This window comes from Microcaecilia unicolor, chromosome 1 (genome assembly GCF_901765095.1).
Source record: "Microcaecilia unicolor chromosome 1, aMicUni1.1, whole genome shotgun sequence".
Classification (NCBI taxonomy): Eukaryota; Metazoa; Chordata; class Amphibia; order Gymnophiona; family Siphonopidae; genus Microcaecilia; species Microcaecilia unicolor.
The window spans coordinates 391,862,001-391,880,495 of record NC_044031.1 but is presented as its reverse complement, the minus strand read 5'-3'; the positions used below and the strand labels follow the sequence as shown (position 1 = coordinate 391,880,495).

General features: G+C 44.0%; 1 protein-coding gene across 1 annotated transcript in view; it reads right to left on the bottom strand.

Annotated features, from left to right (window-relative positions):
* GMDS (GDP-mannose 4,6-dehydratase) overlaps nt 1–8,299 on the bottom strand; it is a 1,325,660-nt gene extending 1,317,361 nt beyond the window's left edge. Inside the window, exon 1 of the mRNA XM_030210948.1 lies at nt 7,741–8,299. Coding sequence (XP_030066808.1) covers nt 7,741–7,809 — 69 coding nt within the window. The 5' untranslated portion in view covers nt 7,810–8,299. The remainder of the gene's footprint in view (nt 1–7,740) is intronic.
* Nucleotides 8,300–18,495: the final 10,196 nt, after the last annotated feature.

Here is an 18,495-nt window from a genome sequence, read left to right as displayed (position 1 = left end):
CTTCCTTTTTATGTTTCCCCAGCTTTCCTGTCAATATTGTACTGCCACCATCCCTCCCCCCTCCACTCCTTTTGTTTCAGTTCAGAACCTCTACTCCTTTCTTTCCCAATCTTTCTCCTTTCTTTTTAGCATGTACGCTGCCTAGTTGTACTTGCGATGGCTCAACTGTACCATAAGTATTTTCGTGTGAAAAAGTATGTTAACCTTTCATTCCTTAGGTCAGGACAGAATGAGGAAAGTATAAGAATGCTAGAATATATAAATGATTCATTTAAAAAAAAAACATTCTAATCATAGTCTGAAGGGGACAAAGTAGTAGGAAAGGGAGAAGAGAGAGAGAGAGAGGTGGTAACCAGTTTCCCACACTGTCCCCTTCAGACCACCATTGGAGTACTTTTATCGGAGTCATCTTTATTAATTCTTATATTATGTTCTTATATCGTCTTCTTTGCTCACACTGTTCTAACCCAAGGGAGAAGGTCCTGGCCTTCAAAAGCTCATCAGAATATATGTTAGTCTAACAGAAAGATTAATAAATAAATAAAAAATTTTAAGTACATAAAATCCTAAAAAAAAAAGAGGATACCTTTTTCAACAAGTAATTAGCAGGCAGTGTCTGCTTTCGAGGTTCACCTCAACCAATCTCAGATAGGAAGATGTAGCATCACTGCCTCACTGCATTCCCAAAGGGGGTGGAGCAGGGGACAATTCTAGTCAGCCCCTCAAGAGGCCTTAATAAAAAATGTGCTGTCACCTGTCAGCGAGAGCCAAGGAGGCGTACAGATCTAAGGCTACTGCTGGTCGTTGGCCTCAGATGGCTGTTAAGACATAGTAAAAAAAAAAGGAAAGAAAAGAAAAGAAAACAAACCTGAAACAAAGGGGCACTATTACTAACCTACACTAAGAAATGGGTTTAACGTGTCCTTACATAGGCCTTTCCTTGCAATAAGCCCATTTCTAGCATGGTCATCAAAAAGGGCTTTTTCATATTTATGGCTCTACACTAATGTTTGCATTAGCACACGGCCATTAAAAAAAATTAATGCAGGAGAACTTACCGCCTCCTATTCAGGAGATACTCAGGGGTCCTGCGTTGTCAGCATTATTCATTTAGCACGTGCTAATGTCAGCATGCTAGCTGATTTGTACATTCATGCCAATTCTCCAGCCCTGACACACCAACTCCCAAAAAAATAATTACAGCACCAAAAAACCCCCCACTTAAGTGATATTCTATAAGCCGCACCTAAAGTTAGGTACAGTTTATAGACTACTGCATAAGTCCTTGGGGTTGAGCATTCATTTAGATGCATCCAGTTGCACCAACCAAAACAGGGTGCAAATGCCACGCCAAAATTCACACATGTAACCTCCTTATTCTATAATTGTACGTGAAACCAAAAACCAGGGCCACGATCCACCCCGAACTGTCCATGACCCCTCCTGTTCCACGCCCCCATGGGACGCACGTAAAATTTAGGTGCAGATAACCCACCTAAATTTACATGCATACATCTTAATTGATTCCAATTAATGCCAATAATTGCTTGTTAAAAAGCCAATTCTTGGCACTGGCTCATTATTCAATTAAATTGCACACGCATATTGGGTGTGCACCCAAAATTTGTGTGTGCAATTTTTGGCAACTTTTACAGAATTAGGGGGCTAGTGTCCACAAATGGCATAACTAATACAGATGCTCTAGTGCGTCCCACATTACGTCAATTTTGTTGCTTTTGGGGCACATTAGCACCTAGTGCTGCTTAGTAAAAGGGCCATAAAATTTTCAATTGCATTATTTATTTATTTTTTTAAAAATGCTGCACCTCATCTTTACACCCTTGGAACTGCAGTCACCGGCTGACCCTGTATGATCATCTCTGAAGCCCTTGCAGAGCTTTCCATGCCTTTCCCTTCCCCCATGAACTCAGCAGACACTTTACAACAATTATAAATGAGGGGTGTTGAAATGGTTTCTTAAATTCTTTTTTTTTTTAATTTGTTCATTGGCTGAGTGTCTCCTACCCCTTCTCTTGCAATAGAATACGTATGTTATATCTGGCAACACTGATTAAAGCTACAGGGCAAATGTTGACAGCAAGACCACTTGAAAATAAAGGAGTCCAGACAGGTTTACTTTCAGGGGAATCTTTTTGCTGGGGAAGAGGGGAGGGGACATACATACTAAGCTCTACCCCTGACCCCATCTCTCCTGGTTGATGTCTAGGGCAAAACAGTGGTAGGCCACAGCCCCTGTGGTCCAGTGAGTTCCACTACCTATCAGTAAATGATGGAAAACTAACTGCTAGATGACCAAGGGGTAAAAGGGGTAATCAGGGAAGACAAAGCCATAGCGGAGAGATAAAATGAATTATTTGCTTCGATCTTCACCGAGGAAGGCATACCAATGTCAGAAATGATATTCAAAGCTGTTGAGTAAGAGAAACTGAATGAAATCTCTATAAACCTGGAAGATGTAATATAGTACAATTTGACAAACTGAAAATAGCCTGAACTGGATGGTATTCATCCCAAAATACTGACAGAACTGAAAAATGAACTTGAAGAACTATTGTTAGTAATATGCAATTTATCTTTAAAAAATCAAACATGGTATCAGAAGATTGGAGGGTGGCCAATGTAACGCCGACTTTTAAAAAGGTTCCAGAGGTGATCCAAGAAAGTATAGACCGGTGAGCCTGATGTCGATGCCAGGCAAAATGGTAGAGACTATTATATAAGAAACAAAATTACAGAGCATATTCAAAAGCATGAATTAATGAGACAAACCCAATATGGATTTAGTGAAGGGAAATCATGCCTCACCAATTTACTACATTTCTTTGAAGGGGTTAACAAACATCTGGATAAAGGTGAGCTGGTCGATATTGTGTACCTGGATTTTCAAAAGGCATTTGACAAAGTACCTCAGAGGAAATTGGAAAGTCATGGGATAGGAGGTAGTGTCCTATTGTGGATTAAAAACTGGTTAAAAATTAGAAAATAGTAGGGTTAAATGGTCAGTATTCTCAATGGAGAAGGGTAGATAGTTGGGTTCCCCAGGGGTCTGTGCTGGGACCGCTGCTTTTAAGCATATTTTTAAATGATCTAGAAATGAAAGTAATTAGTGAGATAATTAAATCTGCCAATGACACAAAGTTATTCAAAGTTGTAAAATCGCAAGATGGAAGGGAAAGGGAAATGGGACTTGATATGCCACCTTTCTGTGGTATTTTGCAACTTCATTCAAAGCGGTTTACATATATACAGGTACTTATTTTTTACCTGGGGCAATGGAGGGTTAAGTGACTTGCCCACAGTCACAACGAGATGCAGTGGGAATTGAACCCAGTTCCCCAGGGTCAAAGTCCGCTGAACTAATCACTAGGCTACTCCTCTTGTGAAAAATTACAAGGGGTCCTTATGAGACTGGGCATCCAAATGGAATATGATATTTAATGTGAGCAAGTGCAAAGTGATGCATGTGGGAAAGAGGAACCCAAATTATAGCTACGTAATGCAAGATTCCTCATTAGGAGTCACCAACCAGGAAAGGGATCTAGGCGTCATCGTTGATGATACGTTGAAACCCTCTGCTCAGTGTGTGGCAGTGGCTAAGAAAGCAAATAGAATGATAGGTATTATTAGGAAAGGAATGGAAAACAAAAATGAGGATGTTATAATGCCTTTGTATTGCTCCATGGTGCGACCACACCTTGAATACTGTGTGCAATTCTGATCACCGCATCTCAAAAAAGATATAGCGGAATTAGAAAAGGTACAGAAAAGGGTGATAAAAATGATAAAAGGGGGTGGAACAACTTCCCTATGAGGAAAGATTGAAGCAGCTAGGGCTCTTCAGCTTGAAGAAAAGATGGCTGAGAAGAGGTAAGATAGAGGCCTATAAAATAATGAGTGGAGTGGAACGGGTAGATGTGAATCGCTTGTTTACTCTTTCCAAAAATACTAGGACTAGGGGGCACACAATGAAGCTACAAAGTAGTAAACTTAAAATGAATTGAAGAAAATATTTCTTCACTCAACGTGTAATTAAACTCTGAAATTCGTTGCCAGAGAATGTGGTAAAAGCAGTAGCTTAGCGGGGTTTAAAAAATGTTTGTATAGCTTCCTAAAAGAAAAGTTCATAAGCCATTATTAAGATGGACTTAGGAGAAATCCACTGCTTATTTCTAGGATAAGCAGCATAAAATGTATTGTACTGTTTTGGGATCTTGCCAAGTACTTGTAACCTGGATTGGCCACTGTTGGAAACAGGATGCTGGGCTTGATGGATCTTCGGTCTGACCCAGTAAGGCAACACTTATGTACTTCTGTTTTCTGCAACCACACTGTACACAGCAAAAACCAAGGGGCCCTTTTACTAAGCTGCGGTAAAAAGGGCCCTGCACTAGCAGTGGGGGCCATTTTTTGAACACACTGAGGTCCTTTTTACCACAGCAAATAAAAAGGCCGGGAAAAAAAAAGATATGGGGAGCACTTATCACCATCCACTGAGGTGGTGGTAACCCCCTGAGGAAACATTTTTTAAAAATATTTCAGCTAGCACTGGAAATGCCACGCACTGGGGGTGGAACTACAGCTGTTGCCCACACTGGGCCGACGGTAGCTACAGACTGGCAGGCAGTAAGCCCACGGTGGGCTTACCACCGCTTAGTAAAAGGGCCCCAAAGCTTTTAGCAACAAATATGTTACAGCTGGTACAGTGTATAAATATTTACAACTAAAATTTAAAAACCCAAACACGTCAACCTCCCCTCCCCCGCCCATGTTTTAATCCTTAATCCAGTCCTCAAACTTCCTTCTCCCAAGTTAGCCAGGGTTTTAAGTTACTTCTAAGGAAAACACGCAAATTATCCCAAATGTGCAGTACATGTAAATACAACTACTGCACATTCATTAGGGATAAAGTGAAAGTCCAGTTAGCTGGGGCTGAGGTCCCCAGTGCTTAAATGCAGCAAGTCTATATGCCCCAGTGAGATTAACGGGCCTGTCGACTAACAACACATGTTAACACATTAGCACTATTTGATACACAATCCTCTAACTTTGTCAGCTCAGGGATTTCACAATCTCACATGTGTGTATGTTTATTATAAATTTTTCCTATACCACCTTTCTTAGGAAAGTATCACTGTCCAAAGCATTAGCTCTACGCCTGAATGCCACAGTCCAACCTGCTTCTCTGGTAGGGATCACCCTGGCAGCCTCTCAGAAGTCTTGAGCAGTTGTCAGCAATGTTTTTTAAAAGCTGGTCACTGCGGATTTTTCTATACCCTGATATTCTGTGCCGCGTACCCTGATACCACTGCTGAATATCTGGGTATCTGGTGGCTATTGGAACCTAGCTGGGTAATCACCCATATTCAGCGTAGCTACACAGACAGCTACCCAGCCAGGTAAGTTAGGACGGCTATTTCTCTGACCTAACTTGCCTGGATAACTGTCTGGGTACCAGCAGTACCAGAATAACTTCCAGCTCCAACCCCGGACCACCCTGGCACTATCCAGCAGGGGCAGGCGGACAGGCAGGGCCGGGAAACAACTACCCTTCCCTGTTTTCTCCGGGCCGGGGGTTAAATAACAGTGCTGGATAATGCCAAGATAGAAAGACATGATATTCAATGGCATTATCCAGACAATGCTAAATAATCAATCCCTTAGCTTTTTTTTGCCTAAAGCAGTTCATAACAGAGCTGCCAAGTTACCCACTTCTAAGAGGACGATTTTAAGAAAGGCCTGGATTTCAAACAGCTCCATCCTGACACATAATGGGCCTGGTATACTGATCTCAGTGGATATTTTGCAAGTGGAAGTATTTCAGTGCAACAGATGTCACTTGTCAAACATTCCACATTAGTACATGCTATCAAAGAGCTTAATTCGAGCTATCTGCAGCAGGGCCCACTTTATTCCTATGGGTCCTGTTGCAGATAACTCAAGCTAAGCTTTAGTAAAAGACCCCCTCACTGTATAAATCAGTGAAACATCACTACAGCCATTACACCAAAATTTTCACACTGGTGCTTTTCTGTTGTGTAACACTAGAACACACACAAAAGAGCACAGAGATGGATCTCAATCATAATTACCAATATTTCAGAATGATTAGAAGTGCCAAACATGATACTAATTACCACTCCCTAGACACTATAAAAGAGCTTGCTCAACACTGGAGGTGTTCAGCACCCACAGATGTGGCTATAATGGCCCAGTTACCACACCAACCAGGTATATTTAGATCCAGAGATTAAACACAGCCACAGTATTTCGATCAATCATCTCATAAAGTAAAATCATTTTTAAGGTTGTACTTCAGAAAACTATAAGGTTTTAATGAGCAAGAATTGGGGGGGGGGGGGGGGTTGTAATTCTATATATATATATATATATATATATATCAAACATATAAATGGCGAGTGTCGTACTCACTCGCAAATGCGCAGCAGAGACCCTCTCTGCCCCGCCCCAGCGTCAATACGTTATGATGGGGGCGGAACAGAGAGGGTCTCCACTGCGCATTTGCGAGGGATGAAACCGCTGTCGCTAATGCTCCCCCCACCCTCCACCCAGCCGGGCCCTCGCTCCGCCACTGAAACAGCGAGGAAACGCAGCACACAGCCCCGCTGAGCCGCCGTCCCTCCCTCCTCCTCTCTGCCCGTGTCCCGCCCCTGACGACGCTACATCACACGAGGGTGGGACACGGGCAGAGAAGAAGAAGGAAGGCCGACGGCAGCCCAGCAGAGCCGTGTGCCACGCTCCCCCGCTGCCTCAATAGCGGAGCGAGGGCCCGGGCCGGATGGAGGGGTGGTGGTGGCAGCAACTCGGGGGGGGGGGGGTGCAAGCTCGGCGATGGGAAGGGGCTTTCAACCCCCCCCTTTCCTATACTAGCCCGTTTTTACGGGCTCATCGGCTAGTATATATATATATATATATATATATATATATATAAAACTGTGCGCCTATATGTTCTATAAAGAAAAGTAGACGCCTACTTAACTTTACAGAATACTAGTTTTAACTGGGTATATATACATATACCCATGAGCATTTATGCCAGATATGCACATAACTTATAGTATTTTATGACACGCACAACTTTGTATCCCATCCAAACTCTGCTCATGTGTATGCCCATCTACATACAATGCACTACTGGATACATGTATGTATTTATAAAATAGTCCTTAGGTGTATATCCAGCATATATGCTAGTATTTTAAACATTTATGCGCATAATTGGCACGTAAATATTTGTGCCTGCTCCCCATCTTGTGTGACATTATCTCAGTGATACAAACTGATACTCACTCTGTTTGTTATTATGGACTTTAAGGGAGTTGGGAAACAGAAACTATTACCATTTTGCCTTTTGAGTGAGCATGACTGCAGCTCTGGCGACTAGGCTTCAAAACCAAATACGTGTATATATATTTGCCAGTTGGCGGGAGACACAGGCCACCATTCAAAAGCTAGACAGGTGATATGTGTGCATATGTCCATTTAGTTCTTACGTGGACATATGCACATCACCTGTGCCTATACATACATCTACAGTGATACAGACGGTGCAAGCTTGCAAGCACGAATACAGAGAGTACTGAAACGTATAGAAAAGAGATTGACCACAAGTACAAGAGATGTCACAGACAGCAGCAGCACGTGTATCGACGGGGAAGAGCAAGTACCAGCGTCTTTCAGCATTCTGTCTTGGCTTCTTACCTGCCCTGTGATGCCGGTGATCAGGGCCACCTTCCTCAGCTGGTCTCCGTTGCCCTGTGTCTGTGCCATGCTGCTACTATGCTCGCAGTGCAGGGGGTGGGTAATGCGGCAATGAATGGGGAAAGAGCCGGCTAGTGAGACAGAAATGATCAGCAGTAGTAATAGAGCGAGAGGGTTGCTACACTCTACTTCCGCGTTGGTAGAGGCAAAGGCGGGTCTAGCAGCAGCTCCGCCCCTCGCCGGCAGGGGCGGACGGACAAGCGGGGCCGGGAAAGGACTACACTTCCCTGCTTCCTTCGGGCCGTGGGTTAAATAACAGAGCTGGAGCACCCCGTAAACACTGACACCGGGCTGTATCTGAGTCCCCCCCACCAGGGACACACGTGGGTGCGGGGCAGCAGCGCTTCCTCCGGGTCCCCTTCCACTATACAGATGCACTAGCACATGGGCTGCACAGGGCCGTCTTTACTAGGAGGTGAGCCGGGGGAGCGGGCTGGGAACCGGGAATGAGCGAGAGGAGGGGAAAACACCGGAGCCGCCGGGGAAGAAGGAGCGAGCGAGAGAGAGAGAGAGCCGAGGCACGAGAGCAGTGGCGGCCGGGACAGCGCCCCCTGCAGGACCGGAAAAGGCGAGCTCGCACTCACCTTTACCGAGCAAACTGCCGGCCGGCACGTCACTGACAAACAAACAGGTTCAGAGACTTCCTACCCCAAAACACGCCAGGAGCGACCCATCCTCGTGCGGGATAGAAATTGAGACAGGTTAAATGCAGTTTTGCTTTGCAGCTGGGGCAACCAGCATAAAGTGGTTTTCTTGGCACTCTGAAAGTATATATATTCTAAAGACAGTAGAAGCAGTGTGGCTGTCCATTCAGGGCTAGATTCTATATATCACGCCTAAAAACATTGAAGCTGCAAATATGCATAGTGGTAACACAGTAAATGACGACAGATAAGATCTGTATGGTCCATCCGGTCTGCCCAACAAGATAAACTCATTTACATGGTATGTGATACTTCATATGTATATCCGAATTTGATTTGTCCTTGCCTTTCTCAGGGCACAGACTGTAGAAGTCTGCCCAGCACTCTTCTTGTACTAAGTTCTGAAGCTAATGTCGAAGAAAGCCCCTTAAAATTTACACTCCAGCCCATCCCTATCTATTCAGTCACGATCAGGGCATAGACCGTAGAAGTCTGCCCAAATAATACACATATCATTTTCTATAAAGTACTTTTTAGAATACGCCTAGATTTCTGCGCAGTTTATAGAATATGCCAAGCGCACATCTGCACAACTAAATTTAATTGCAGGCAGTTACGCCAAGTAAAACTATGTAAATGCTGACGCCTAAGTTAGACACAAACTGGGTGTATTCTATAACAATGCACCCAGATTTTAGATAGTCCCACGACTCACCTATTCCATGCCCCCTTTTCAACTATGCAACTTAGAATTTACACACATCTTGTTGCAGAATAAACAGTTGTGCATGAAAATTCAAATTAAAGCCAATTAGTGTCAATAATTGCTTGTTAACAGCCAATTATTGGTGCTGATTGGCTTAACTAATTAAGTTGCGCACGCAAATCCACAGTACAACCAGATTTGCGTGCACAACTTAATGTCACGCTATATAGAATCTTACTAAAGTCTCCAATGACCTATTACTGGCTAAATCCAGAGGTCAATATTCCATCCTCATTCTTCTTGATCTTTCCGCTGCGTTTGACACTGTCGATCACAGCATACTTCTCGATACCCTGTCCTCACTTGGATTCCAGGGCTCTGTCCTTTCCTGGTTCTCTTCCTACCTCTCCCTCCGCACCTTTAGTGTTCACTCTGGTGGATCCTCTTCTACTTCTATCCCGCTGCCTGTCGGCGTACCTCAGGGTTCTGTTCTTGGTCCCCTCCTCTTTTCTATCTACACTTCTTCCCTTGGTTCATTAATCTCATCCCATGGCTTTTCCTACCATCTCTATGCTGATGACTCCCAAATCTACCTTTCTACCCCTGATATTTCACCTTGCATCCAAACCAAAGTTTCAGCGTGCTTGTCTGACATTGCTGCCTGGATGTCTCAACGCCACCTGAAATTAAATATGACCAAAACCGAGCTTCTCATTTTCCCCCCCAAACCCACCTCCAAGCTCCCCCCATTTTCTATTTCTGTTGATGGCTCTCTCATTCTCCCTGTCTCCTCAGCTCGAAACCTTGGGGTCATCTTTGACTCTTCTCTCTCCTTCTCTGCTCATATCCAGCAGACCGCCAAGACCTGTCGTTTCTTTCTTTACAACATCCGTAAAATCCGCCCCTTTCTTTCCGAGCACTCTACCAAAACCCTCATCCACACCCTTGTCACCTCTCGTTTAGACTACTGCAATCTGCTTCTTGCTGGCCTCCCACTTAGTCACCTCTCCCCTCTCCAGTCGGTTCAAAACTCTGCTGCCCGTCTCATCTTCCGCCAGGGTCGCTTTACTCATACTACCCCTCTCCTCAAGACCCTTCACTGGCTCCCTATCCGTTTTTGCATCCTGTTCAAACTTCTTCTACTAACCTATAAATGTATTCACTCTGCTGCTCCCCAGTATCTCTCCACACTCGTCCTTCCCTACACCCCTTCTCGTGCACTCCGCTCCATGGATAAATCCTTCTTATCTGTTCCCTTCTCCACTACTGCCAACTCCAGACTTCGCGCCTTCTGTCTCGCTGCACCCTACGCCTGGAATAAACTTCCTGAGCCCCTACGTCTTGCCCCATCCTTGGCCACCTTTAAATCTAGACTGAAAGCCCACCTCTTTAACATTGCTTTTCACTCGTAACCACTTGTAACCACTCGCCTCCACCTACCCTCCTCTCTTCCTTCCCGTTCACATTAATTGATTTGATTTGCTTACTTTATTTATTTTTTGTCTATTAGATTATAAGCTCTTTGAGCAGGGACTGTCTTTCTTCTATGTTTGTGCAGCGCTGCGTATGCCTTGTAGCGCTATAGAAATGCTAAATAGTAGTAGTAGTAATAGAATCAGGGGGGGGCAGTGGCTACAAGTTTGTGCATAGAATAGGTTTCAGAGAACACATTTGTACGTGCAGCACAAATCAGTATGCAGGAAGGTGTCATTTTCTTCTCTTAGGCTTGACTCTCAAAGTAGTGAATAAGATCCATGCACACACAGGCACTGAGGCTTCAGTAACAGAGAAGGGGGCACATACTGTGAGACTGAGGGGCCCTTGTACTAAGCTGCGGTAAGCACGAAAATCCACTACCAGAGGGAGCACTCATGCTTCCCGTGGTAATTTTTGGATCAGCGCATATTTCCCATACATGCACTGATCTGAAAACTACTACTTTTTATTTTTTTGTGCTGGGGAGCATGTTTGGGGGCAGAGAGTAGGCGTGCCCAGCACTAATCGGTGGCGCAGCTACATTGGTGTATATGTCAACCAATTAGCACTGGGTGCACCTCGATTGGCATGGGAGCCCTTACCAAAACAGGTGTTTGTAAGCGCTCCCGCACTAATGGGGAAATTAGCGTGTAACCATTAATAGGAGAAATAGGAAATGTGGCCATTTTACAGCCACGCTAAGGCACTATTGATACCACGGTCCACTTTTTAGCACAGTTTAGTAAAAGGGCCCCTAAGAGAGGTTTCATATAAGGGTGGCACATTCCTAACATTTATAAATCAATTGGGTGCCTTTAATGCAAATCCACTGGGCACTTTTATCAAGTTGCAGAGCCACAGGGGGCCTAAGCCCCATCACCTTCGGCTTGGGTCCCCTCTGCTTTCATGGCTGGCGAGGATGCCAAGCCCCACTAGCTGAAGACATCTCCTGCCTTGAGTTGTGCCTGTGCTGAAGAAGCAGCACTTAATTCAGCAGGCACGCTCCTGTGCATGCTCAGTTAGGCCTGAACTGACCACCTTTGGGAACCCCCAAATAGACTAATTACAGCCCTGCTTTTACCCACATGATAGTCTGACTGTTTCTGATTTACTCAATTGTTTATATCCATTATGCTACACTTCTTTTTTGTATGCAACCAATTGTTTATCTCTTATATGGTATGTAGCCCTGCCCAGCGCATCCCAGGATGCACTGGGCGGGGCTGGGCGCCACCATTTTGCGGCGTTGAAGGAAGAGGAGGGAGGCAGGCTGCGTCCCTCCTCCAACTAAGGTGGGGGGGCCGGGAGGGGGTTCGGGGTTATTTTTACCAGGGATTCGGCGGCAGACAACTCTGGGAGTTGGGGTAGGCTGGAGGTCCGGCCACCCCTGTCGCTCACTAGGAGGGAGGGAGGGGGTTGACCGGCGGCCACTGGACCACCAGGGAGTCTTTTTCTGGGGGTTTGGGGGGGGCTGGAGACCCACCGGATCTCCAGCCCTCCCTGAACCTGGGGGGGTGGGATCGTTGGGGGGGGTGGGATCGTTGGGGGGGACTGGAGGTCCGCCGGACCTCCAGCCCCCGTTGCTCGGGGCAGGGGTAGTCAGGGCCTTGTGGTCCCATGGACCTCCAGCCCCTGTGTTTGACAGGTTTGGGATTTTGACAGCCCAGACCTGTCAAACAAGTGCGGGAGGATTGGCGGTACAATTCGCTCCCACTTCTACCCCATGATTAGAGATAATTGCGCTGCTTAAATCTGCATGCATTATCTCTGATCATCGGTGCGGTAAAGCCCCGCGCTGTTCCAGTGCTATTTTAGAGCACTGTTTGGAACAGCGCGGGGCTTTTGATCATGAGGGTATGAATGGATTAATTCACTGAAGGGAATAAAGCTTGTGGGATCCATAATGCACACACTGAATGGAGAGAGCTGGATTGGAATAAGGGAATTTTAAAAAACCTGCTCCCCACAAGTTTAGGGAAGGGAAAGATTGGTGGCATGGTTGGGAATTCAGAGTGGGGTTTGGTTCTTTGTTCATGTTTGGTGAATGATCTTAGCTTCTTGCTAAGAGTAGAGGCAGTTCTCTAGAGGGGAAACGCTTTTACTGGTGGTTACAAAGCCTTGCTGAAGGCTGGCAATACTGAACCCTAACAGGTATACCCTTAGAGGCACTCCTGAAGACAAAAAAGAGCAACAGCCATTGGAAGCATTGCTCAAGACACAGAGACTTTTTGGAGCAGCGCAGAATGAAATGTCCTGTGGAGGTGCTATCAGTTCCTAGGGCTGAGAAGAGCAGAGGTAGCTCTCTAGTGGGGAACTCTGGTACTGGTTTGCAGAGCCCTGTTACGGGTTGGTAAAACTGCACCCAGCAGGTAGAAACCTCAAAGGCTGCTCTTGAAGAGAGGACCAGTGAGACATAAGACTTTCGGGGTGTGATTGGCACTAGGAGTCCAACTTTGCTTCTTTCCACATGGTCATCACTAGCCACAAATGCAAGTTAATTTTTTTCCTAACCCTCTATGTTTTGCCCCTCCTTTAAAACATGTTTTGATGACATTTCCTTATTTATTTATTTTAATTTGTACCCCGCACTTTTTCCCACTCATGGCAGGCTCAATGCGGCAGGCAATGGAGGGTTAAGTGACTTGCCCAAAGTCACAAGGAGCTGCCGGGAATCAAACTCAGTTCCTCAGTTCCCCAGGGCCAAAGTCCACCACCCTAACCACGAGGCCACTCCTCCACTCCACATTATTTTTTAAAATCAACAGGGTCTGCATGAAGATTCTGAATAATCATATTCTATTCATTTCATAGGGTAGGGGTTCTCCATAATGTCTTAATACAGATCAGGTTATATTACTTAGAAGACTGGATCTTCTGCAGCCAGTGTGGCCATGCTTTTGCAACAACGGAACAATCACTGAACAGCACTGGAAGCAGGATGAGGTTCCTGGAAAAAAGGGTTACCAGCCAATGCATACTTAAACTCAGTTCCTTGTGGGTTAATGGAGGGTTTATTAGAGACAGCAGGATTAACAAATAACAAACAGGTTTTCTGATCCTTGTTAATTAAACATAGCACATAAGCTTTTTTTTAAAAGGTATGGAGCAAAGATATTTCTCTGCTGTCCAGTCCAAAATGACAAAGCAGGTCAGGTAAATCAATCTAGTCCAGGTCATAATATTCTAATCAATTTCCACAGACTACAAACTATAAACACTTTAACAGTGCTACTTCATAGATACTAATTCAGTTACAGTATATTCAGCAGGATTGTGGAGGAGTAGCAGCAGACTGAGAACCAGGAAAGCCGAGTTTCAAGTCCTTCTCCCACAATACTCCTTGTGATTGAGGGCAAGTCATTTCATATTCCATTGCCTCAGATTCATGTTAGACTTTAGTCACTTGAATACAGAAATAACTTGTGTACCTGTTTGTAACTCCTCTTGGCCAAGAATTTAAATCTAAATTTAAATCATCTAGGATCAACAGCCCTAAAGTTGCTAGGAAAAATGTCCTCAAGGGCCAATCTGAATTCTCCGGATTGTGATTGCAGATCTGATCTTGGGCAAGCAGACAAGCCTCTTATGATTGCTTGGTTCAGGGTTGGTCAAAGTCTTTTTACCCAATAATATGGGTGTCAAGAGTGATAGTAGTGAGGCTGTATATAAAACTATGAGATTGGAATAGCAAAGAGGCACTGAGTGTCTAGCAGCGACAGAAGAAAAAAAACGAAAGCAGACACTGGAAGTCCAAACAGTTTCTTTATTCGTACAGACCCGACGTGGCCACATTTTGCCAATTAAGGCTGCATCAGTGGTAATAACATAAAACAGCTAACCAGGGACAAAGAAAGGTTTAGCCCAGATAGCACAACTGATCATTCAAGATGACTTCAGCAGTGGTTCCTTCAGTCGTGCTATCTGGGGTTTCAGGACTTATGGGAATCTCACCTAGACCAGTGCTTCTCAATCCTCTCCTGGAGGCACACATAGGCAGTGGGATTTGAGGTCTACCACTGTAAATATGCATGAGATATATTTGCATTTGGTGATTCTGCAATACATGCACATTTAACTCATGCCTATTCATTGGGATAATCCTAAAAACCTGACTGGCTAGGCATGCATGCAGGAGAAATTAAGGAGCATGCTAGACATATTACTACTGTGACGATATCATTGGACAGCACTTCGGACATGCTGGTCAATGATATCTTCAAAATGCCCATAGTGTATATCTGCTGGGCCGTGCCAACACGGTAAGCGGGGTAAGCACCGCAGGGGGGCGCCTATCGGCACCTTTTTCCTGAGGTCAGCTCACTTGCAAAATGTTTTACCTGAAGCTGTGATTCTCCTCTCTCCTGCCCTCCCCTCTTCCACCGCAGTGCTCACTGAGGCAGGCAGGCAGGCAGGCTCTACTGAAGTTGTTTGAAAGAATACAACCAGTGCTATATATGTCATGAAATTTGGAATTCCCTTCCCATCATTTGTTTAGCCGAGTTCTGCTGGTCATTTTGTGTGGTATAGAAAATTTTTAATAAACTAGTATTTGTGGCAGCGTAAAAGGGCACGGCTTCCTTTGTCTGTAGTCTCATTGCCAAAGTCTAAGGGTGGACTAGCCTTTTGAATATACGCTTGTTTTCTTTAGCTTGTGGAATGAAGCATATTAACGATTGGTTCCATGACACCTCATAGTTTTCAGTGCCAGATGTGGAACTGAAATTAGGAACCCCTTACCATTTTAGTTTTTTGTTGCACATCCATTCGCTTGGTTGGGACCAACATGCTACTCAATCACTTTTTTACACACCCCTATGATTTGTCTGGCATCGAGTAGGCAAGATGCTGGGTGTAAACAGATTACCCCTTTGTTGCTGATTTCTGGTAATGTTAATTTCCCAGCAGGCCTAATGTGGCCTTTGCCCACTGGACATGGGGGAGGGGGGATTGTCTGTTTCTCTCATGTCACGATGGATGATGGTTGGATGAAATCATTTTTGCAGATTTTGAGGGCGGAATACGGGCATCAGATTTTTTAGTACCTGAATATATGTAAACCGCTTTGAATGTAGTTGCAAAAACCTCAGAAAGGCGGTATATCAAGTCCCATTTCCCTTTCCCTTTCCCTTTCAATATTTACAATTGCGCCATTATGTTGCTACATTGCCACCTAGTGCATTTTTGTTCTTCTTTCACAAACTTTTTATTGAGATCTATTGGTTAGATGCCCAACATTCAATTCCTTTGAAATGTTTTCTTAAATATTTGCAAGAAAAAATTATGGAAATTGATGAGAAATATGCAGAAAAATAGAATAGAGATGTGGGGGGTTCCTTTACAGATGATCAACTTAAGCATAGTTTGTTTGCCAGTGGTAAACTTAACAAAAATGGGGAATTGCAGTATAAATTCTTATTACGTTTGTATATTTCCCCCATAGCACATTCAAGGCTACACTCTGCCCAGATGAAGTGTGTTTGAAGTGTCTGTATCTGTGTACTACTTTGGGCCTTATGTTTTGGGCATGCGCTTGAATACTGGCATTTTGGAATTGTATTAGTGTACATGTTTCCAGGTTATGTGGTTGGGGCTGGAGACCTACTGTTTTGATACATTTTGATCAGATATAATGTACACGCCCAGCCCCAAAGGGTTTTCTGAGTTTTGATAAAAAAAGCAGTGTTAATGGGTTGGAAATGTATTTTGCACTGTTGGGTAGACCGCAGATTCATTCACTTTGGCCCAGTGGTGCTCTTTGTGTGTGGAGGAGTAGCCTAACGGTTAATGCAGCAGACTTTGATCTGGGGAACTGAGTTCAATTCCCACTGCAGCTCCTTGTGACTCTGGGTAAGTCACTTAACCCAGATGTATGCATATTGGGACCAACATTGCTATACTTATAACGTAGTTTAAGACATTTTCATTTGGTGGAAATTATTAGTGTTTGTGTGCCAAAAATAAACCATATAAATGGTGTGCTGAACAGGCTAAACAAATTATGCGGTTAATAATTATATAAATATATATGCAGCTCATAGACGTACTAAAAAACAATGACTTGAATATTAAATAGTAGGTCTGCAAATATTATAAAGCGTTCTGCATATAAGAAATGAAGGGTAATAAAACAATGATATATAAAGAACAAGAAATCCAAGACATAAGTGGTCAGTGCAAATGGAGACAGTAAACCAAATAATCTGCAGAGAGTGTACAATGTGACAATTGTGACAAAGTATGAAACGTGGGGTATAAAAAGAGTGCTTTGATATTGGCAATTCATATCGGCAAGAAGCTGGCAGCATCCTCAAACACGAAAGGTGCGAAAATGTGCCATGGCAGAACAAGGTCTAATTATGCACGTAAAACGTAATTTGCATGGCTCATGATTATGTATAAAGAGGTGTATGGTACATGAATATGTATGAGAAAATATCAACCAGCAAAACCTAAATGTGCTGCACAAATGAAATTGGTCTTACGAAAATGCTGATCTATAATTCATATTGAGCACTAACAGCAAGAGCAAAATGTACCATGAAAAATCCAAAACTACGGAAGTAGAGCCCCAAACAGGCATTGCTGACACAATGACGTCTATATAAAAAAATACAATCAAATGAAAAAAAGAAAACAAAACAAGAACAGCAGATTAATAAATGAAAATATATATATAACCAGGAGTGCTAGTTCATAGTGTAATGGAAAAGCCTCAGTGTACAAAAGTATCTACCAAAAAAAGAAAATAATAGGTGTAAAGTATGTGTGTTAATTTACTATTAAGCAAAAAACTATCTGCAACATACTTAGAGGGGCATTTTCGATATGATGTCTAAGTCGGACTTTGAACGTTTTCTGCTAGCCATCCCAAATCTGAATAGGAAGTATGCCATTTTCAGAACAGCAAAATGTTTATCCTTTTTTTTCCCCCAAAAAAATATGGCAACATGCAAGATGTTTTTGTGCTCTGTGCATTTATCTTTTTGTGCCATTTGAAAAAAAACAAAATCCAAGTGAAAAATGTAGAAAATCAGGCCATTGGGATTTGTAGGAGCCAGCATTCTTAGTAGACTGGCCACACAAACATCCCAGGAGAGCAATAGGGCACCCTAGGGGGACACTGCAGTGGACTTCAAATAAAAACTCCCAGGTACAGGGCCGGTCAAACCCCGGTAAGCAGGCTATGCATTGCAGGAGGACGTTTGCCTTCAAGGGCGCCTGCTGAGGCTTTTGTTTATCTAATCTCTCCTGCTCATCTCAGTCTAGCTCCAAAGCAGGAGCTGTCAGCTCTCTGTCCAGTCCCCTCCCCCCTCCCAGGCAGAGAAATATCCTCCTGTTGTGTTTGTCAGAGGACCTCACTGCTCCAAACACATTGAGATTGAGAGTGAAACCAGGAGCTGGAATCCAGCCCAGAGAGGGCTCAGAGACAGCACAGCACAGCCTGGACCCTTGTTTTGTCAGAGACTGCTGTTTAGTGCTGCACCTGACCCACCCTTTTCTACCCCCACCCCAACACAGCAACTCACAGGACAGGAGGGCTAGATGGCTGCTTTCAATTCCTAACCATCACCAATCTCCTATCTCTCATTCCCACTTCAGTAACTCCTGTTAGTCTGTCCAACTCAGATTGTAGAATATGTTAGTTTATGCTGATTAAGTCTGCCCTAGCTAGATCCTAAGCTGTGCTCGATGGGAAGGCTATTGTGCTGCATGCAGAGTCTAACTTTTTAGGATTTCAGGTTAATTTTTGAAGAATTTGAAGAGGGGCTATCTCTGTTCTACATGTGTGACTGCAAGGCCAAGTGTCTGAATAGGGATCTGTTTGTTAGATTCTGAAATTTTGATAACACATTGTTTTTCAGAGTTGGC